The following is a 23079-nucleotide window of genomic DNA, read 5'->3' as shown; positions in this document are numbered from 1 at the left end:
AGAGGCATACCGACAATCCTTTCCACGAACAATACGAGACTGGAATAGAAGGGAGAACCGAGAGAGGTACTCAAGGTACCCTCCGCACACACAGTCAGGTGGCTTGCGGAGTATGGATGTAGATGTAGAAAGCAGCAGCTTAATACGTGTAAGTAACGACCTGATTAATAAAACATGGGGTTTCAACTTATCAAGTCATGAGAACCAGCAATGGCGGCACTAAGGCATCATCAATGGCAGGCGAACGAATAAATCGGTAAGGAAACAGACAGCACATAAATTGGGCGCCACGCTACCCGCGAGCGCTGGGCCGCAATTTACGTCTGCGCTTTTCCCGCGTCACATATGCGAAGACCGTCGCATATTTCTTCGGCAGGGGGCTCTGGATGTGTGTGTCCTCTGTTACCAGCAAGTCAGAGCGTAAGTTGGCGAGCAACTGCGGCAACTAGTCACTAAGCACTTTAAGATGACGACCAGCTGTCTCGTTGAAATACAACTCACCGGTCAGTAACAAATACAGACCTAAGCATTAACTGGTAACACTCCACTAGTGTCGTTTGCATACCGAGTCCATGGAGTCAAAAGTGATAAGCAGCTCTTCAAATACACCAGCTACATTCTGGTGCTACCATTGTTTTCTTCCACATGAAACTGGAAAAGCCATTTAATAAAAAGAGCAGAATCTGTAGTGACCGAAGCTTACAATTTGTGTAGCTCAACAAGAGCACTACTCACCTAGGAAAATGAATGGTCAGTAAAATGAGAGAATCCTGTAAAGAGTCATTCATAAAACCAGAGGGTGTACAACACGTTTGTGGTTCTTTGTGAACTGTTCCGCATTATTTCAATGCATTTTATTTTCCTTCTGGATTAAACACTAATTAAACATCTATATACTCGAGTCCATGTGTATGTGATACCATGATCACTGCAGTCATTTTTGTTCCTGAAAATCACTACTCATACTATATATTCATTAATAAGTACAGTTTCATCAACATGTCGAGTTAAAAGGTTCAAATGGCTCTGAGCACTATGGGACTTAACATCTGAGGTCATCAGTTCCCTAGAACTTATAACTACTTGAACCTAACTAACGTGAGGACATCACACACATCCATGCCCGAGGCAGGATTCGAATCTGCGACCGTAGCAGTCTCGCGGTTCCGGACTGAAGCGCCTAAAACCGCACGGCCACCGCGGACGGCTCGAGTCAAATATTGACTAGCTTCTCTAGTATTAAGTACCACGAAGTACTTTCTAACCTGCAGCACCTATGTCAGAATATAAACATTTCAATAATATTTCTGCCCTCACATAATGAAAAATTAATGTTTTTAGTATGAACATTTCTTTTAATGCAAGTTTTTGGACCTAATGAAGATGGTACGATTACTTCAATTTTCGTTGTGAATATGAATAAATAACCATATCAGATCCACTTGTAATTTCAGTAGGAGAAAGAAAGTGGAATGGTGTAGGTTCGGAAACAAGTAAAACTAAAGACTTGTTAACACTGCATTTATTATGTTTTAGAAAGTAGTTCACAAATTCTACGAGTACACATTGTTACACAGTTGCTTTCAATATGGTCGGCTTATTCTACAACATTACAGTTAAACGTGATTTTAACAGATGTTTAAGTCACCGCCTTGAAAAAAACATTTAATTTCACTGTACTCAAGACGAGTTCACAGAAAGAATCAGCAAGAATTATGAATTGGTGTTATTTAATGCACTTATGATATTCAACAGCTAGACTGAAATGAAGGACAAATAAATATACAGTTTACATGCGTGTGTTTTCGAAACAATCAAGACATACCACTGTTTTCTTTCACGTTGACACTGCGTTCGTCTGCAGAACTTTGCAGCAGATTTTTGCAGTCGTTATTGGAATCGGGAAAGCAAATTTGCAATCTTTTCTCCATTTTTAACGACTACCAACATTTTTTAAATGAAGTGTTACACAATTTTCCTGAAACTCCCAATTAAGTTGATTACTATAAAAATAAAATTTAAGGTTCGCCACCTATGAGGGCGCACTGAATATTTGTTAGAGTAATCGTTTTACGTTATAAAATTTGAAAATCACTAGCTAGCGATCTTCGAATTATATTTAAAATACAATCCTCCACTAAAACCGATAAAATATTTCGAGACTAAAATTTCGTGGTCATTTAGTATTGGGGAAACCAGTTTAAACTGGCTCCTCTTATTTCTGTATTAAAACTTTACATGCAATAGTGATGTTTATGGACATTTTCAGCACCCACACAGCTAATCACTTGCATCAGCATCTTTGTCTGTCCCAATCCTGACTTCTGCTGCCGAGTTCGATTGATCTTCACACTCCGCATTCTGTAGATCGTTTGCCTGATCTACAGGTGTTCTCTCTTGTTGGATGTTTCCATGACCTGCAGATAGGCCATTTTCCGGAGGGTTTTCTTGGTCTGAAGGCTGCTCACTCTTAACATCTGACCCCAGTTGTGACAGCGGTCTAAGAGCATTTGTCGTTGCTGTCATCGTTCGGAGAGCGAACTGGGTTGTCCCGAACGCGGCCGCCACAACAGGGAACTGGAAGGCGGCGTCATCGAACTTCTTGACCAGCTGCTTCGTGACCTTACTAACATCCTTCGCCCTTTTGACAGCGTGAGACAATGTGTCCATCATAGACTCCATTAGAGTGAGTTTATTTGCTAGCACGGCCAGATGACCGTTGGCTCTTTGGTCTAAGATCTGTTTTACGTCCTCAGCTTCCTCGCTGACTTCGCGAAGAGTGTGTTCTCCCAGCTCGTCGTCAGCCCGGATGTTAACCAGCGGCGTCATTACCTCTTCCAGGATACTGAAGGCATCCTTGTGGAGCTGGACAGCTTTCTCGCAGCTTGCTAAGGCCAGGTCTGTGTTCTGTGACGCAGTGGTGGCAGCCTCTCTCACAGTTTCGAGGTCTGCAATGCCTGAGGATTCTGCTATCTGCAGTGCAAGCTCGGCCAGGCCGTGTGCATGCAGACATGAACTGCACACACACGCAGCACATTTCACACAGGTAAGTAGGAAATGGCACGCCGAGTTTAATCTAAATGCGCACGTGCCGACCGTAGCACTCATCCTAGACAGTGCTTCCCGCTGCCTCGTGACCAGCTTTCGTATTATCTGAGCTCTCTTACACGCCGCCTCACCCGCTTCCTGTTCACCAGCTACCGCCAATCTCGCTTCTTCCGGCTTGCTATTGCTGCTATTAATCGCTGGTTGGCGATGACCGTCTTCGACAGCACCGCCCTCAATGGCTTTTTCGATACCGGAGCTAGTTTGATGATCACGCTTCTTACCACCACATGCTGTCACACTCCCCCTCTCACCTCCACTTCTGTTAACCAAATCTGGTTCTAGGGCCACCGAGTTTAATACGTCGTCGGCAGCATTCTTTTCTGCAATCCCTCCATCAGTTTTTACTGTCATCATCGCGCGGTCACCACTTCTTTCCGTCTCTAAATCATCATCTGACCTATCAGTCTTTCCGTCACCTTCACTGCTCATCAATTTCGTCTCTCCACATGCATCCGTATCACCTTGATTCCCTACCGCACTCTCCATAAAATCTTTGCTGCTGCTTACTTTCATATCTTCTGACGAGCTTCCAGTCTCTTCACTCTTAGCTTCCAAGTCTACCATCTTCGCATTCTCCTGCACAGCAAAATCTTGGTAGGCGGCAAGCAAGTACTCTTGAATAGCCTGCAATCTCTGTTTATAGTCGGCAACACTCTGAGGACTTTCATCATCGTTAATGATCGACTGCACATTGTCGTTACCAATGCAAGCACTGTTTAACACAGCTACGGCGAACGTGCGGAGCTCGCTACTCGCGGATCCTACTCTATCCAGACATTTGTCGATCCAAATGAAAGTGTTCCTTTCCTTTTGATTACCGAGCTCAAGTGCTTCCAACGCACTGTCATGAGCTTCAATTAGATCCGCAGACGATGCTACAGACACTGTGTAGTCCGTCTCATCGACATCCGCGTCGAAGCCACTGCCGCTGCTGCTCCCGCTGCCCTTCTGGCTGCTGCCCCCGCCGCTGGAGCTCGCAGGCCCCGTATCCCCGACCGCTGCAGTTCCTTGCTGTTTGCATGGGTTGCTTGCAGAAGGTAGGGAGACTTTCTGCTCAGCAGGTTCCACCTCGGCACCTACCGTCGCCAGACTGCTCTCCAAAATCTTTCCAGCCTCCGAACGCTGCCTTTCACCAGCAGATTCCTTTTCTGTTAATTCTGACTGCTGGTTTGTCGGCTTGGTAACGCTATCCTCCATTGTGAAGTGAAAATCGTTGCTCTTATGGTTGCTGCCGTCGGCTGGTACTTCCTATGTCATGGATGGGAACCTGTAAATGAGACACTTGTGAGCCATAAGGACATTCCATTTTCCCTTTTTTGGGGGGGGGGGGTGTTTAAGGGCGCTCAACTACTGAGGTCATTAGCGCCCACTCACAATTATAAGAGCACATAGAATCCAGTAAAACTCAAGAGGGGGGGGCACCAAATAGTTCTTATAAAGTTGCAGATAAAATAAGTGAAAGAGTTACATGTCTTTGGACAAGCCAGTCAAAGTAATAAAACAAAGAACACGAGCAGCTGATCGAGCGTCATCAGCTAAAATATCCTGTAAAGTAGATGGCAGAGACAGGACAACACGAGACTGACTAAAACGGGGACACAACAATAGAACATGGCGCACTATCAATGCATGACCACAAGGGCACTGCGGGGTTGGGTAACTGAAGAGCAGGTAGCGGTGGCTAAACCGGCAATGCCCAATCCGCAACCTGGTCAGAAGGACCTCTTCTCGCCGAGATGGTCGGGAGGAGGTTGTCCAAGCAGTTGGGAATGGTTTTACGGCCCAGAGCTTGTTTCCTTGAAGTGATGACCAAGTATCTCACCACAATGACAAGCCTCTTACAGACAACCCCACTAATGCCAGATGGGACAATGGGAGGCTGGTCGAGGCAGGAAGACTGCAGCATCAGCAGCCTCATTCCCAGGCACTCCTACATGGCCGGGAACCCACAGAAAGCTGACACGAGAGCCATCATCAGCAAAAGAATGGAGGGACTGCTGGATCCGTTGCACCAAGGGATGGACTGGATATGGAGCTCCAAGGCTCTGAAGAGCACTGAGTGAATCAGAGCAGAGTACATAAGATGAATGGCGGTGGCGGCGGGCATACTGAACGGCCTGATGGAGAGCAAAAAGCTCGGCCGTAAAGCTGGAACACTGGTCGAGGAGCCAGTATTTAAAGGTGACAGCCCCGACGACAAAGGCACAGTCGACACCATCGTCAGTTTTGGAGCCATCAGTGTAAATAAAGGTGTGACTGGCAAGTCACGCACGAAGTTCGAAACCGTGAGCAATACGCTGGAGCCGGAGTACCCTCCTTCGGGAGCGAGCTGAGGTCGAGATGAATATGAACCGGAGCTTGGAGCTAAGGTGGTGTCGGGCTCTCACCCTCTCTGAAGGTGGTTGGGAGGGAAAAATCCAATTGTCGAAGCAGGCGACGAAAGCGGACTCCAGGGGGCAGCAGGGCAGGCACGTACAACCCATACTGACGGTCGAGAGAATCGGCGAAGGACTGATAAGAGGGGTGGTCGGGCATTGACAACAGCTGGCAGGCATACCGACAAAGCAGTACGTCGCGCCGGTAGGTCAATGGTAATTCTGCAGCTTCAGCATAAAGACTCGACGAGACTAGTGTAGAATGCTCCGGTCGCAAGACGTAACCCCTGATGGTGGATGGAGTTGAGACAGCGTAAGAGGGACGGCCGAGCACACGAGTAGACGAGGCTCCCATAATCCAGCTTTGATCGGACTATGGACCGATACAAGCGAAGCAGGACAGTGCGATCCGCTCCCCAAGATGAACCACTAAGAACTGAGGACATTAAGGGAACGTGTACAACAGGCAGCCAAATAAGATACCTGCAGAGACCAACAAAGTTTCCTGTCCAGTGTGAGCCCTAGAAACTTAGTTGTTTCCACGAATGGGAGAACAAGGGGACCGAGATGTAAGGATGGCGGAAGGAACGCTTTATATCGCCTAAAGTTGATGCAAACCGTCTTCTCTTCAGAGAACCGGAAGTCATTAGCCACACTCCATAATATAGGCTGTCAAGACAACGCTGAAGGCAGCGCTCCAGGAGGCATGTTCTCTGGGCACTGCAGTAGATTGCGAAGTCATTGACAAAAAGAGAGCCTGAGACATTAGGTGGAATGCAGTCCATAATTGGATTGATCGCTATGGCAAAAAGGACTACGCTCAAGACGGAACCCTGAGGCACTCCGTTCTCCTGGAGGAAGACGTCTGACAATACAGAACCCACACATACCCTAAACTTTCGATCTGTTACAAAGGAATCAATAAAAAGGAGCAGGCGACCACGTAGACCCCACCTATGCATAGTGCGGAGGATACCCCCTCTCCAACAGGTATCATAAGCCTTCTCCAAATCGAAGAACACGTCTACCGTTTGGCGCTATCGCAAAATATTGGTCATGATGAATGTCGACAAGGTCACAAGGTGGTCAACAGCGGAGCGGCGGCGACGAAAGCCGCATTGAACATTGGTAAGCAGCCGTCGAGATTCAAGAATCCAAACTAACCGAGCGTTAACCATGCGCTCCATCACCCTACAGACAGAGCTTGTAGGAGAAATGGGGCGGTAACTAGAAGGAAGGTGTCTATCCTTCCCGGGTTTGGGTATAGGAACAACGACGGCGTCACGCCAACGCATGGGGACTTTACCTTCGGTCCAGATGCGATTGTAGGTATGAAGAAGAAAGCTTTTTCCTGCCGGAGAAAGGTGTGTCAGCATCTGAACGTGAATGGCATCTGGCCCCGGAGCAGAGGACCGGGACAGTTCAAGTGCACGTTCGAGTTTCCGCATAGTAAAGGGGGCATTTTAATTTTCCAGATTCAGCGAGTGGAAGGAAGGTCACCGAGCCTCTTCTGCCTCTTTCCTAGGAAGGAAGGCAGGGTGGTAATGGGCGGAGCTTGAAACCTCCGCGAAAAAGCGGCCGAAGGCGTTGGAGACATCCACAGGATCAACAAGTGCCTCATTACCTGAAGTCAGGCTAGGTACCGAGGAGTGGGCCTTAATGACCGACAGCCGGCGCAGGCCACCCCAGACGACAGAAGAGGGAGTAAAACTGTTAAAGGAGCTGGTGAAAGAGGCCCAACAAGCTTTTTTGCTGTCTTTAATGACTACGGCATTGCGCTCGGAGTCGTTTGTATCCAATACAATTCGCCAACGTAGGATGGCGGCGAAGGGTGCGTAAAGCACGTCGTAGAGCACGGATAGCGTCTCTACAAGCCTCATTCCACCAGGGGGCGGAAACGACGTGAAGAAGAGGTAGTACGAGGAATGGAATGTTTGGCAGCATTGATGATAACAGCCGTGAGGTATTCGACCTGTCACAACTGAGAAAATTGTGGTCCAGAAAGGTCGCCAGGGAAGAGTAAAGTCCCCAGTCAGCTTTCGGTATGTTCGAGCTCGAAGGACATGGGGATGGGGTGTGGTGCAGCAGACGAACGACACAGAGGAAATGGTCGCTCGAATAGGTGTCAGGAAGGACATACCACTCCAACCGACGTGCAAGAGTGGTAGAACAGATCAAGAGGTCCAAGTGGCGGTAGGTATGAGTAGAGTCCGAGAGGAAAGTCGGGGTGCCAGTATTGAGGCAGACAAGATTGAGATGGTTGAAGACATCCGCCAAGAGGGAGCCTCTCTGACAGGATGCAGGAGAGCCTCAAAGGGGATGATGGGCATTGAAGTCGCCCAACAAAAACGGCGGAGGAAGCTGAACAATCAGGTGCATCATGTTAGCTCGACTAACTGCAGATGACGATGGAGTGTAGACAGTACAAACAGAAAAAGTAAAGGCAGAAAGAGTAATACGGACAGCTATTGCTTGGAGTGGGGTGGTCAATGGGATGGGATGGTAATAGACATCATCCCGAACGAGCAACATGACCCCACCATGAGATAAGCTGGAATACCATCCACAGGGGTGAGGTCAGACTGCTCCAAGGTATAGTGGGCAAAAGCAATACAGTCAGTTGGGTGCAACTTGGTTTCCTGGAGACCAAGGACGAGTGGACAGTGTAGGCGGAGGAGCAGTTGTAATTCATCCCAAATAGATCAAATACCTCTTATGTTCCAATGTAACAAAGCCATCGTCAGTCAGAAAAAAAGGAACGAAACGGGTGAAGAGCTGGTCACCTCGATGCCCGAGGAGGGCCAGATTTCGAGAGAACAACGCTACAACCGGCGGGAGGCGGATCCTGTTCCATCGAGTCGTCGCCAGCTGCGGCCGCATTCCTGGGTTCCGTAGGAGGGGCAGCATCATTCGCCGACGACAGGCCAGCTGAGCGCCTGGTAGAGCGTCCCGGCGAAACTGAGGACGGCTGGGTGCAGCGACTCACGGATAGAGCGTCAGACGAAACGCGCCGGGGTGGAGAGGGGGATAAAGACGACTTCTTGGAAGTCTGATGAGGCACGGGGATGATGGGCTGGACGCGAAGAAGGTTCTCACACGCGGGGTCCGTTTTGGAACGCTGGACCTCGGAAGCCGGGATCCAGAACGTTTCCTCGATGGATGCCTGAGAAGAGGATCGATTCTCAGGCGGCGGTGGGGGGGGGGGGGGGTAGGGGGGGAGGAGGAGGAGGAGGAGGAGGAGGAGGAATGGTGGCCCCTAGAGCAGAGGGGGCAGGAGCCGAGCCGCGAGGGAGGATGATTTGGAAGGGAGGGATTCGGGAGGCGGAGGCATAGACCCCGGATGGGGTGAGGATGTGAGGGAGGACAGGATAGGGGTGAGGATACTGTGGAAGGAGTGGACACGACTGAGGCAAATGAAGTTGTCAACATCACGAGATGGAGGTGGTCATACTACTTCCTGGCCTCAGAATAAGAGAGACGGTCCAAAGTTTCTAATTCTTGAATCTTCTGCTGATACAGGGGCCAGTCTGAAGATCTAGGCGAGTGGAGGCCAGGACAATGGACTCACCGAGGTGGTGGGGTGCATGTATGTTCCTCACGAAGAAGACGTCCACATTCGCCACAAATGGGGTCAGCCTCACACGGTGACGACATGTGCCCGAAGCGCAAACACCGAAAGCAGCGCATAGGAGGCGGGACATAAGGTCCCACGTCGCACCGGTAGCACATCACCTTTACCTTCTCCGGGAGAACGTCCCCCTCGAAGGCGAGGATAAAGTCCCCTGTGTCGATGCGACGGTCTTTGGGGCCGCGCTGGACTCGCCGGACGAAATGCACGCCTTGGCACTCCGGGTTGGCCCTGAGCTGCTCATCAGATTGCAGCAGGAGGTCCCAATGAAAAATAACCCCCTGCATCCTATTCAGTGCCTGATGCAGCATAATGGACACTGAGATGTCCCCTAGTCGATCGCACGCCTGGAGCGCTGCCGACTGTGTGGCGGAGGTGGTCTTCATAAGAACGGACGCCGAACGCATTTTACTGAGAGCCTCGATTTCCCCGAAGATGTCCTCGTTATGCTTGACAAAGAACATGGGCTTGGAGGTGGCGAACGTCCCCCCATCGGTCCGAGAACAGACTAAATAGCGGGGTAAGTACTTCGCCCCAAGCCGGCGGTCCTGTCCTTCCTCCCAGGGAGTGGCCAAGGGGGAAAGGGCAGGAGGACCAGAACCAGAGACAGTACCTTTCTTTTTAAAAGACTCGGTCGCAGATCGACCTGATACATGTTGACGTTTCATCTGCAAAACGTCCACCCCGGTACCACCCACTCTGATCAGGGGCTCTCCCCACGGGCGCCACCCAGCCTCAGCAAGGGTCACCTGGCAGGATGACCGTTGCCGGAAGTCCTGATGCCCCAAGGACACGAGCATCTACTCCTTGGCCAACGTGGGGAGGGTGCAGATCAGGTATCGGCAGTACGATCCCTATGTTGTCAGGGGGCTACAACCTAGAGGGTACATGACGACCCCACCACAACGGGCTGGCTACCGTGCTGGATTTCGGGTGCCATGGAAAGTCATGATCGTAGGTGCAGATGTGGACGCACTATGAGCGTAACTTGTGCAACCCATCAGGCGTTGATGCCCAATTTGAGGAATAGTGGGTGCGGTTACAACGCCATTACAATGCTGAGTGCCAAGGTCTTAGTGCACTGAGGACCAGTGATACATGACTTAAGGCATCCTTCCCCAAAAGGCTCGTACTTCTGTAGAATTTTGAAAAATGGATGTCAAACCCCAAGGGGGACCATCACATGGAAGGCCGAAACGGTTGAAACTCCTTTTAGTCGCCTCTTACGACAGGCAGGAATACCTCGGGCCTATTCTTACCCCAGACCCGCAGCGGGGCCATTTTCCCTTGGTTGTTATTAAACTTTCCCTATTTAACACGTTACGGCACGGAAACTAATTCCGCACGAATACCAAACTTGGTAGCAAATTTAATGAGTAATAAAATTTGTTCTCAGCAATATGGACCAGCTTAAAAACAAATGACATTCATGACTATAATACCAGAAGAAAGACTAACACTATCCTCTACCTAACCTACCTTTGGCACAGAAAAGGGGTAAAATATGCTGCTGCAAAACATTTGATAAATTACCAGATGAAATAAAATGTCAGACAGTAGTAACAGTTCTAAAAAATAAATTGAAATTTTATCTCTTTGATAACTCCTATACGATAGACGAATTTTTGAATAAGAATGAATAAATGGGATGGGGTGCCATTGGTTACACGTCTCAGTCACCTATTGTTCGCATTGGCGGCACTTTAAACAATGGACGTTACATTTCAGATATGTTACGACCTGTGGCTCTACCCTTCATTCGATCCCTGCGAAACCCTACATTTCAGCAGGATAATGCACGACAGCATGTTGCAGGTACCATTAAAATCGCTACACGAAGATGAAATGCGGATGATAAACTGGTATTCATTGGACAAATATATTATACTAGACTGACATGTGTTTACATTTTCACGCAGTTTGGGTGCATTGATCCTGAGAAATCAGTACCCGTAATAACGACCTTGATACGCCTGGGCATTGAGTCAAACAGAGCTTGGATGGCGTGTACAGGTACCGCTGCCCATGCAGCTTCAACACGATACCACAGTTCATCAAGAGTTGTGACTGGCGTATTGTGACGAGCCAGTTGCTCGGCCACCATTGACCAAACGTTTCCAGTAGGTGAGATATCTGGAGAATGTGCTGGCCAGGGCAGCAGTCGAACATTTTCTGTATCCAGAAATGCCCGTACAGGACCTGCAACATCGCTCGTGCATTATCCTGCTAAAATGTAGGGTTTCGGAGGGATCGAATGAAGGGTAGAGCCACGGGTCTTAACACATCTGAAATGTAACGTCCACTGTTCAAAGTGCCGTCAATGCGAACAAGAGGTGACCGAGACGTGTAACCAATGGCACCCCATACCACCACGCAGAGTGATACGCCAGTATGGCGATGACGAATACAAGCTTCCATTGTGCGTTCACCGCGATATCGCCAAACACGGATGCGACCATCATGATACTGTAAACAGAACCTGGATTCATCCGAAAAAAAAAAGACGTTTTGCCATTCGTGCACCCAGGTTCGTCGTTAACTACACCATCGCAGGCCCTCCTGTCTGTGATGCAGTGTCAAGGGTAACCGCAGCCGTGGTCTCCGAGCTGATAGTCCATGCTGCTGCAGACGTCTAACTGCTCGTGCAGATGGTGGTGGTTTTGCAAACATCCCCATCTGTTGACTCAGGGATCGAGACGTGGCTGCACGATGCGTTACAGCCATGCGGATAAGATGCCTGTCATCTAGTCTGCTAGTGATACGGGGCCGTTGGGATCCAGCACAACTTTCCTCATTACCCTCTTGAACCCACCGATTCCATATTCTGCTAACAGTCATTGGACCTCTACCAACGCGAGCAGCAATGTCGCGATACGACAAACCGCAATCGCCATAGGCTACAATCCGACCTTTATCAAATTATCGGAAACGCGATGGTACGCATTTCTCCTCCTTCCACGAGGCATTACAACTTTCCACCAGGCAACGCCGGTCAACTGCTCTTTGCGTATGACGAATCGGTTGTAAACTTTCCTCATGTCAGCACGTTGCAGGTGTCGCCACCGGACCGGCGCCAACCTTGTGTGAATGCTCTGAAAAGCTAATCATTTGCATATCACAGCATCTTCTTCCTGTCGGTTAAATTTCGTGTCTGTTGCACGTCATCTTCGTGATGTAGCAATTTTAATGTCCAGTAGCGTATTTTGTGTATTTTAAGGGCATAAGAAACAAAAATTTCAAGCTTAAAAAACTAGATGTGTGCATTTCTTATGCACTAGAAACATTCCTTCTCATAGCAGCTACCGTGAGTGATCCAAAACTAAAAATCAAATGGTCTTCGCCATACTGTTATGGCGGATAAAAAGTAAAACGCGGTCTACAGCCTGCGCGTCATTTGCTAAAAAGGCCCATATCCCAAACTGCAAACCCAAGCGGGAATGTTAACAGTTAAAAAAATGAACATTCCATCACGAAGTGGCGGACAGTTACAACTTGGGCACAATGTATACCAAGTGGTGGTGTAGCGCCACGTATGAAATGACGATGGCTAAAAAGGCAGTGCTCAGGGTGCAGCCAATTGACCTCCTCCCAGAAGGAGGGCCGAGAGGAGCTTATTTCAATGAAAGGAGGACCATTGGCGGGGCTAAATGGACACCACCTCCTGACAGACGGCAACACAGAGATCGGAGGGAATATACGAACTAACGGGCTGAGGTACGAGGACTCCGTCATGGCTAGCCGCGTCAGCAGCCTAGTTTCCTGGGAGACCGACATGACTAGGAACCAACAAAAACATCACACTGGCTCCACTGAGAGTGAGCAAGTGCCAGTTTTCCTGCGCTAAGGGATGGATACTGTAGAAGCATAGACTTTGAAGGGCGCTGCGTGAGTCCGAGCAGAGGACAATTGAAAAGGCCATATCGCCAGATGTACTCCGTGGCCTGATACAGGGCAAAGACCTCAGCTGTAAGTACTGAGCAGTATGTCGGAAGCCAATATCAAAAGACTGATGGCTCTCGGACTGACCTTGGGGTCGGCTGTGCCTTCATTGCCACCTGTGTAGACAAAGGTACTATTGCAAAGTTCCATAAGAAGGTCGTGAGACTGAAGGTGATAGACCGAGGCTGGAGTAGTGTCCTCAGGAAGTGAACGAAGGCCAAGGGGTAACATGGGCCACTTCACGAAGCAAAAGTGGTGAAGGGTTCACATCCACTGGTAAGGCTCCAGGTAGTAGAAGTTAATCTGCCTTAGCAAGTGATGGAAGTGGACTCTAGGAAGCAACAGAAATGGACGCACCCCATACTGGCGACCAAAGGAATCATTTAAGGAGGCATAGGATAGGTGGCTATGCATGGCAGAAATACGGCATGTATACCTGCTGAGGAGAAACATACGGCAGTAGGACAGTGGTACTTCAGCATACAGACTCTCAGCTGGGCTAGTGTAAAAGATGTCAGTGGCCAAATGGATTCCATAATGGTGGCTAGTGTTGTGACAGCGTAAGAGGCATGGGTGTGAAGATGCATTAACAAAGCACCCACAGACAAGAGACCAGTACATACGGAGGATGGTGGTTCGATCGGCACCTCCAGGAAGAACCACTGAGGACATGTAGGACATTGAGGAACCACATACAGTGGGCTGTCATAAGACACATGTGAGGACCAAGAGTGTTTCCGATCAAGCATGAACCCCAGGAATTTCGTAGTATCAACCAACGGAATGGCAACAGACGCAAGATGTAAACATGGTGGGAGAAACCATTTTTGCCGTCAAAAATTTATACCGACGGTTTTGTCTGTGGAAAAACTAAAGCCCTTGTCAATGCTCCAGAAGTAAGACGATCAAGACATCGCCGAAGACGCCAGTGAGACAGGTCCATGGAGAACTGCAATAGAGGAAAATAGTCAACAAAAAAAGGGAGCCAGAGATGCCTAGCGGGAGACAGGCCATTATAGGGTTAATGGCGATAGCAAAGAAGACTATGCTCAGGGCGGAACCCTGAGGCACACCGATTTCAAGGGTAAAAAATGTCCGACCAGGCAGAACCCACACGCACCTTGAAATCTCGGTCTTGTGAAAATGCCTGAAGGAAACAGGGCAGGCAGCCACAGAAGCCCCAATGTGTAAAGAGTACAGAGACCAGTTCTCCAGCAGGTGTGGTCAGCCTTCTCCCAATCTAAAAACACAGCCACATTCTGGGATCTCAGAAAACCATTCATGAGATGGGTGGACAAACTAACGAGATGGTCAACTGCAGAATGCCGCGCTAGATATCTACACTGTGCATTCATCAGTAAATTGTGAGAATCTAGCCACCACACCAGCCGGGCATGAATCATATGTCCTCTGATATTGCAAACGCAGCTGGTCAGAGAGATGGGGGCGGAAGCTAGAAGCAAGGTGTTTGTCCTTACCGTGCTTAGGTATGGGTATGACGGTGGCTTCACGCCAGCGTCCCAGAAATGGGGCCTCTGCACAGAAGCGGTTGTATGTGTTAAGCAGAAAGTGCTTGCCCTCAAGAGAAAGGTGCTGTAACATCTGAATGTGGATGGCGTCTGGCCCTTGGGAGGAATATCAGGATGAACAGAGCATGATATAGCTCCCTCATAGTAAAGGCGGCATTGTAACATGATTCTGAGAAGAGAAGGGTATCACCTGAGCCATCTCCGCTCGTTTCCGACAGAGGAAGGCAAGGTAATAGTGGAAAGAGCTCGATACTTCCGCAAAACGGCGGCCCAAGGTGTTGGAGATACCAAAAGTGTCCACAATTACATCGTCTGCTAGTGTAATGCCAGAAATTGGGGAATAAATCTTGGTCCCAGAGAGCCGTCAGAGGTTGGCTCACACAACAAAGGAAGGGGGGGGGGTAGAACTGTTGAAACAACTAATGAATGGAATCCCTCTAGCTCTTTTGCTATCCTGAAGAATGCGACGACACTTTGCACGCATCTGTTTATAACGAATGTAGTCAGCAATCGTAGGATGACGGTTAGGAACGCGGAGAGCCCGTCTCCACGCGCAAATTGCGTCGCAGCATTCCTTAGTCTACCAAGGGACTGGCACACGGCGTGGTAAACAGTAAGTGCGAGAAGTGGAACATCCTTCAGCAGTAAGGATAAGGTTAGAGATATTCCAACTGGTCATCACAAGTGGAGAAATTTGTTCTTCAACGGTCGGCAAGGAGGAGTAATGGTGACAGTCAGCATTAGCAAGCTGCCATCTGGGTGTGCACGCAAATGGGGTAGGATGCAGCAAACATAGCACTCGTAAAATAGTCGCTCGAGTAGGTGTCCGAAAGAATGGAAGATTGAAGATGGACACACTGGGCAGTGCAGGAGGATAGGTCCAAATGGGAATAAGTTGGCAAGTAGCTGGTAAGGAAAGCGGGTGCACCAGTGTTATGGCAGAAGAAAAGTTTGTTAAGAAGGTCAGCCAAGAGGGCACCTCTCTGACAGGTCCTGGGAGAACCCCCATAGGCGATGGTGCAAAATGAAGTCACTGAGTAGAAAAAATGGGGAAGATAGCTGCCCAATAAACTGAAGTAAGTCTGCCCTGGTGACATGAAATGACAGATGGACATAAATGGCACAGAGGGAAAGTCAAGTGGAGAAAGTTGTTCTGAATAAAACAATGCCACAAGGGGGAGAAAAAACAAATGAGATGTACAACACAAAACGGAAAGAAAGGAAAACCACAAGAATGGAGGAAAGATAACAAACACTAAGAGGAACAAAAGAGCATAAGAAAACTACGGACGCAAAAACAGAAGAGTAGAAAAAGAAACCAGAATACAGTGGCTGGCCAACCACGAGAATAAAAAGGAGAAGCCAGCCACTCTGCAACGCAGTAAAACCTCCACCCTAAAAGCGCTAGGCTGGAGGCCAAAGATTAAATGATAAAACCCACCCTCACGAATAAAACGTAAAACTACTGCTGCTGTCGAGGCATTGTCGCCAAACACCAAAGGTAGGGTGCTTGGAAAGTTTAATGTCCGCTGCAAAGCGGACAAAAGTGGGCAGTCCAGCAAGAGATGGGCGACCGTCATTTGTGAGCTACAGCAACACCGAGGTGGGTCCTCGTGATGGAGGAGGTAACCATGGTTTAGTTACGTATGGCCAATGGGGAGCCAGCAGAGCCTAACTGATTCACTGCGACAGGACTGCATGGAGGACTTTCACACACTCTTAGTCTCCTTAATGGCACACAGTTTGTGTGTACTGTTATGCCACTCTGCCTCCCAGAGCCGAAAAACCATGCGGCGTAAGACGGAGCGCAGGTCAACTTCAGAGATGCCGATCTCCAGAAGCGGTTTCCACATAGTCTGTTTGGCCAGCCTGGGGGCAAGATCGTTGGATAGGGTACTGTCATGACCGGGGGTCCACACCAACACTACTGAACGACTGGACTGTTTCAGGGCATAGATGGACTCCTGGATGGTCGCTACAGAAGGATGATGAGAGTAGCACTGGTCGATAACTTGTAAGCTGTTCAAGGAGTCAGTACACAGAAAAACGACTCCCCAGATTGTGAACGGATGTGCTCAAGAGCATGAGATATAGCCACCAGCTCTGCAACGAAAACGCTGTAGCCGTCAGTGTAAACCACTTCGTGGCATAGGTACATGTCATGAATCAATAGGAAGTGGCAGCTGAGACCCACAGGGTTAATTGAGTACTTAGTGCAATGTGGTAGGTCCAGGCGAAGTCGCGGCCTGTGTGTACACCACTAAGCGCTAAGGTGTACGTCAATGGACCTCAAGTATAGTTGGTAAAGGCAAGGACTCCAGTTTCGATAGAAGGGATTGGACATGAACTGCAATTGTAAGTCCTGACCTGGGCCGCTGATGTGAGAGATGAACCACCATGGGTGGGAAAATGAGATGGTAATTCCGATGTGCAGGAGACCTACGATTGTGTGCAACGTAACTGGTGAGCAGGCGTGCATGCCTAACCTACAATGGAGGGGCCACAGCCTCCATCAGGACGCTGGTCACTGTACTCGTCCTAAAAGCTCCTGTCGCTAGTCTAACGCCACAGTGGTGCACTGGGTCGAGTAAAAGCAACGCTGAGGGCGTCACCGAACCATAAAACATGCTCCCATAGTCAAAGCGGGATTTAACAAGGGCTCCGTATAGCTGTAGCAGCGTACAGCTATCTGCACCTCAGTGTTGTTCAGGCAGCGGAGGGCATTGAGGAGCTGCCAGCACTTTTGCTTGAGCTGGCGAAAGTGAGGAAGCCAAGTCAAATGGACACCAAAAACCAGTCCTAAGAATCGATCTCTCCACTACAGTGAGCGGATCGTCATTAACGTCAAGTTCTCGATCTGAATGAACGGTACGACGCAGACAGAAATGCATAACACGACTTTGCGGCCGAAAACTGGAAGCTGTGGGCTAGAGCTCATGTCTGCGCCTTGAGGATGGCTCCCTGTAGGCGCCGCTCAGCAACACCAGTACTGGTGGAGCAGAACGAAATTTAGATGTCGTCTGCTGCTGCTACACTGTTAATGTCCACTAAAAATATAGACTATACAGAGTCCTGTGGAACTCCATTCTCCTGGATGTATGAGGAACTATGGGAGGCACCAACTTGGACACGGAAAGTAAGAGGGGGAGGGAAATTTTGGATAAAAATCAGGCGCATGCCTCAGAGGCCCACTCATATAATGTGGCAAGGATATGTCAGGTCGCGTCATACGTTTTTCGTAAATCAAAAAAATAAGGCAACCAGCCTTTTCCAGAGGCCGACTCAAGGGACACAAGATTGTCAGTGGTATAGCGACCCTCGCGGAATCCGCCCTGATATGGAGCCAGTAGGCCACATGACTCCAGGACCTGACCCAAACCAACCGCCGACACACCATACGTTCCAGCAGCTTATTAACATGGTTGGTGAGGCAGATGGGCCGATAGATATCCACATCAAGCGGGTTTTTGCTATGTTTGAGCACCTGAAGGATTGTTTTTTCCGAAAGACACCACTGCACCTGATTCGCCGTTGAAGATGACAAGGAGATGTCGCTTGCAGTCAGGTGAGAGATGAAACATCTGACTGTGGATCCGATCTGGCCCAGGAGCTGTCAGGACAATGTGCAGAGGCACTGAGGAGTTCCTACTCTGTAAATGGTGGGTTATAGGATTCATTTTGGCTTGTAGTGAACGAGAAGCCTTTCCCTTCCAGCTGCAGTTGGAGAGTGCGGAAGGCTTGGTGGGGGGGGGGGGGGGGGGGCTTAATACTCCGACGCAGAGCCGCGAGCATAGTGCGCAGCAAAGTGCTCGGCAATCACATTTGCGTTAGTACGTAACACGTCATTTATGTTTACACCAGGAACACCTGTTTGGGTCTGGTACCAAAAACTCATCTTGGCTCAGACTTGGAGAGGTGATGTATTGCACCCAACGAGCGACCAACACTCCTGCTTCCGTCGTTTGATAAGTTGGCGAATGCGGGCACAGAGCCATTTAAAGGTTATGAGTTTCTCCAGGGAAGGGTGTCGCTTATGCCGCTGTAGAGCTCGCCGACGCTCCTTTAGTGCTTGAGCGACTTCCAGAGACAACCAAGGGACTGCCTTTCTCCAGGCTCACCCTAAAGAGCGAGGGATCGGGTTTTCTGCCTCAGAAACGATTGATAGTCACCTGCTCAACCATCACATCGATGTTCCCGTATTGGGGAGATTCAGCGTTGACAGCAGAGGTGAAAGTTTTCTAGTCTGCGTTGTTTAAAGCCTATCTGGGCAGGCAAACATGGGCATGACGCCCGGGTAGTAACAGGAAGACAGGAAAGTGGTCACTACCACACAGGTCATGTGTTCCTCAGTGAGTAAGTGGGAGAAATCCTGGGCTGCGAATTGATAAATCAATGGCTGAGTAACTACCTTGTGCCACAGTGAAATGTGTCGCAGTCCAGTATTTAAGAGGATGAGGTCGAACAGACAGTAAAGCCTCGATATCTCTGTCGGCCAGTAAGCACTGTGCCACCCTACAAGGTGTTTTGGGCGTTAACATCTTCCAAATGTACTAAAGGTTTAGGGAGTTTATCAGTGCAGTTAATCCATTCAGGGATGCTGCTCGCTCTGGAGGAAGATATACATTGCAGACAGTTATTTCCTGTGTCGTCATTCTGAGAGCCACAGTTTCAAGAAGAATTTGAAGGGGCACAGTTTCACTACATACCGAGTTCAGGACATGGACGCAAAGTCCATCTGACACTATTATAGTCGCTATCGGTCCTGTAGTATCCCTTATAGCCGCAGAGAGCAGGGATCCGCATTGCTGTGAACCAGGTTTCTTGGAGGGCAATGCAGAAAGCAAGTTAAAACTTAACAGTTGCCATAGCTAAGCCAAGTGGTGGAACAAACCGCCACAATTCTACTGGAGGATGACATCGTGAGACTGGGAAGGCATAGAACATTCGATGAGGGTTCTGCACTTCAGGGCCACCTGCTGCCACCGACATTTTGCCTGAGAAGTGTATATCCATTGTGTCTGATGGTCTGGCGAGATCTAAGTCCTCAGTAGATGCCACAATCTCTGCAGACGCAGAGCTTGTAGGTAGCGGTGGTGTGGGTGCCACCGCAATTCCCTTGGGGACCTTCTTTTTGTATCTCTCTGCTCCTTGGGGTTTCCTGGCTGGGAGGACTTCACTGATTCAGTCTCCAGGGCTGAGAATGAGTGTGATGTCCTGCAACCAGCTGCTTTTGGGCTGTTCAGCCACCGATGGGTGTCATGACTACTAGAAAAAACCTGAAGAAAGTGATCCAAGGGTCCTCTTCCTAGAGAGAGGAGCTAAAGAAGACTCCTCTGGCTCAGAAATGAGGACTGATATCCCCGATGGTTGGGGGGGGGGGGGGGGAAGGGGGGGCGTTGCTCCCAAAGTAAGTTGTGCAGAAGCAACAGGGAGAGAAGTGCTCCCCACTGTCAAGGGGACAGGTGTAGTCTACTGGTTGAGAGGCGACAGAAATGCCAGGAACTGATGGGGCGACAACTTATGGCCGCATAAAAGGAGGTTGTAGCCATAGGATGTTGGCACTAATTTCCTTTTAGCCTCAGTGTACGTCAGTCAGTCCAGGATCATATTACACGATTTTCCTCTCATTCTGTAAAATCCTGCAGTCTGGCAAGCAATGTGAATGATGCACTCTGCGGCCACACAGCAACAAACTGGCTACCATGCTGGATATGAGGTGTTAAGTAGTTCATGATCGTCAGCACAGAAAGAGAGAATGCATAGTGCATGGTGGAAGGTGGAAAACGCACACAACAGGAATGTGTCCTCGCCCAAGAGATGGAGAATGAATGGGACCGCAATGAGGCGACGAGGGAGTGGGCTAAAGATCTCAATGAACTATAGATGTGATGCATCATGTAAGGCACCCTTCCCAATTGTCTCACTTTTCAGGAAAATTTTTTGAAGATGGAGGTCGCCTCTTACAACAGTCAGGAACTCCTCAGGCCTATTCTAACCCCTTGTCAAACCAGGGGGGGGGGGGGGGGGGGGACTGAGGTATGAGACTGCAGCTTTTGCAACAGCATCAGTAACCTCGTTTCCTTTCATGACCAGGAACCAACAAACATCCCACTGGCTCCACCAAGTGTGTGTAAGTGACAGTTTTCCTGTATCCACTGCACTAAGGGACAGGCAGTGTAAAGCGCACATAGACTTTGAAGGGCGCTGAGAGTATGAGTAGAGGACAACTGAAAAATCTGTGCTGTACACCCTGATACAGGGTGAAGAGCTCGGCTCTAAATACTGATCAGTTTGTCGAAAGCCAATATCGAAAGACAATGATGCCAATGACAAAGGTACACCAACCCCAAGGTCAGTCAGAGCCATCAATATAGACAAAGGTATTACCGTGACGTACCATGCGAAGATCATGAAACTGAAGATGATAGACTGAGGCCAGAGTAGTGTCTTGAAGTAAATGAAAGCTAAGGTTAACATGGGCCACTTCACAAAGGCAAGGTGGTGAAGGGCTCACACCCACTGGGAAAGGTGCAGGTAGTGTGAAGTTACCCCACCATAGCAAGTACCAAAAGTGGACTCCAGGAGGTTACTGAAAAGGGACGCACTCCATACTGGCGATCAAAGGAGGAGGCATAGGATGCGTGGCCATGCATTGCATACAAGTGGCATGCATACTGGCTGAGGAGAAAGTTATGACTGTAGAACAGTGGTAGTTTAGCAGCTTCACCATACAGTCTCAACTGGGCTAGTGTAAATGCCGCCATGGGCCAAAGGGATGCCACGATGATGGATAGTGTTGAGGTGGCATAAGCAGGATTGGCCTGCAGACACCAAGCACCAATAGTGGAGTTTCAAACAGACGAAGGACCAGTACAAATTGAGGACGGGGGTTTGATCAGCGCCCCAGGAAGTACTATTGAGGAACCGTGTACAGTGGGCTGCCAGGTGAGACACATGGAAGGACTAAGAGTTTCCTATCAAGCATGAGCCCAGGAATATCCCTGTTACAATGAATGGAAGACCAACAGGCCCAAGATGCAAAGATGTCAGGAGAAATCATTTGCGCTGCCAGAAATTCTTATAGACGGTTTTGTCAGTGGAAAAGCGAAAGCCATTGTCGATGCTCCAGAAGTAAAGACTATCAAGACATCGATGAAGACGACGCTCAGTGAGACATGTGCGTGGAGCTGTGCAATAGATGGCAAAATCGTCAACAAAAAGGGAGCTGGAGATGCCCAGCAGGAGACATCATTATAGGGGTAATGGTGATAGCAAAGACGACAACTCTCAGGACAGAACCATGAGGCACACACAGTTTTCCTGGATAAAGGTGTGTGACAAGGCAGAACCCACACGAACCAAGTAGATGCCTAATAAGCTGAAGGAAGTCTAGCCTTGTGACATGGAATGACAGAGGGACATAAAATATTACAGAGTGAATAAGTCAGGTGGGGAAGGAAACAGAACTGCAACAGCTTGTAACGGGCAGTCAGTGAGATGGGTTGACTATGAGTCATCCTGTATGAGCAACTTGACGACCCCAGGAGATGGAATGCCGACCTCAGGGTTAAGGTCAAAACTAATTGATAAGAAATATGAAAGCTCAAAGTAGTCTTGATGGCGCAATTTCGTTTCCAAAAGGCAGACTACAAGAGGATGCTGCGATGCTAAATGCAGCTGTAAATCCTCTGTGGAACTACAGGCTGGGAACCTTCCATTGGAGTAGACTCATGAGATGTAGGGTTGTAACCTCAGCGGCTGCCAAGTGACAGCCAGTGAAGCGTCTCCACTACAGGTCACAGAAATAGGAGAATCTTACCCCATGGGGTCCACAGAAGCATTCGCTTGCTTCTGCCGTCGGGATGTGGAATACAACGCTGAAAAATGGTTGGTGGTGCGCACCAGCGACACAGAGGCCAGCTGGGCTAAGGTATCACATGGCAAACCTGTTGAGGATCTTTGAGTTGGTGAAGAAGACCGTTTGCTTTTGGTGGTCTTCGAGCCATTCTGGTTACAATAAGTTCAGATGTTTGGCTGGAGGGTTGGAGAAAGTTTTCACAGGAGTACTCCTCCAGCCCCAGTGGCCTACTGGTTGTGTAACTGGCGGCTTCGCCTATTGAGGCAAGAGTATATGGCTTCTTGTACAGCTGGAGGGGAGAGGGGGGGATGGCGGTACTACCTTGACACTGGGAGATTTCACAACCTCAGAAATGAACTGGATGTCGGATGTCTACATGGCCATGTCCTTCAAGGAGCGAGGGGTAACAAGAACAGAACTATAGGTGTCAAACACAGTGTTTGCAACTAGCCAATAATTTTTTAGCGACTGGGTAAGTCACATTCCTTTACTGGGATCTCTTGTACAGCCCACTCATCAAGATACACGGTACAATCCCGAGAGGCAACATGGAGGACAGTCATCCTTGTGTGACTCCCTCCCACAGGTTACACATTTGGCTGGGTGTTGCCAAGACGTTCTAATGTGATTGCATCGATGACA

General features: G+C 49.1%; 1 protein-coding gene across 1 annotated transcript in view; it reads right to left on the bottom strand.

Annotated features, from left to right (window-relative positions):
- Positions 1-1507: 1507 nt before the first annotated feature.
- LOC126328094 (uncharacterized) overlaps positions 1508-23079 on the bottom strand; it is a 33032-nt gene continuing 11460 nt past the window's right edge. Inside the window, exon 2 of the mRNA XM_049995980.1 lies at positions 1508-4375. Within this exon, the coding sequence (XP_049851937.1) occupies positions 2281-4305 (2025 nt within the window). The 5' untranslated portion in view covers positions 4306-4375 and the 3' untranslated portion in view covers positions 1508-2280. The remainder of the gene's footprint in view (positions 4376-23079) is intronic.

The sequence above is a fragment of the Schistocerca gregaria genome, chromosome 2 (assembly GCF_023897955.1).
Source record: "Schistocerca gregaria isolate iqSchGreg1 chromosome 2, iqSchGreg1.2, whole genome shotgun sequence".
Lineage (NCBI taxonomy): Eukaryota > Metazoa > Arthropoda > Insecta > Orthoptera > Acrididae > Schistocerca > Schistocerca gregaria.
The sequence above is the reverse complement of the archived record's forward strand: the minus strand, read 5'-3'. Positions and strand labels throughout refer to the sequence as shown.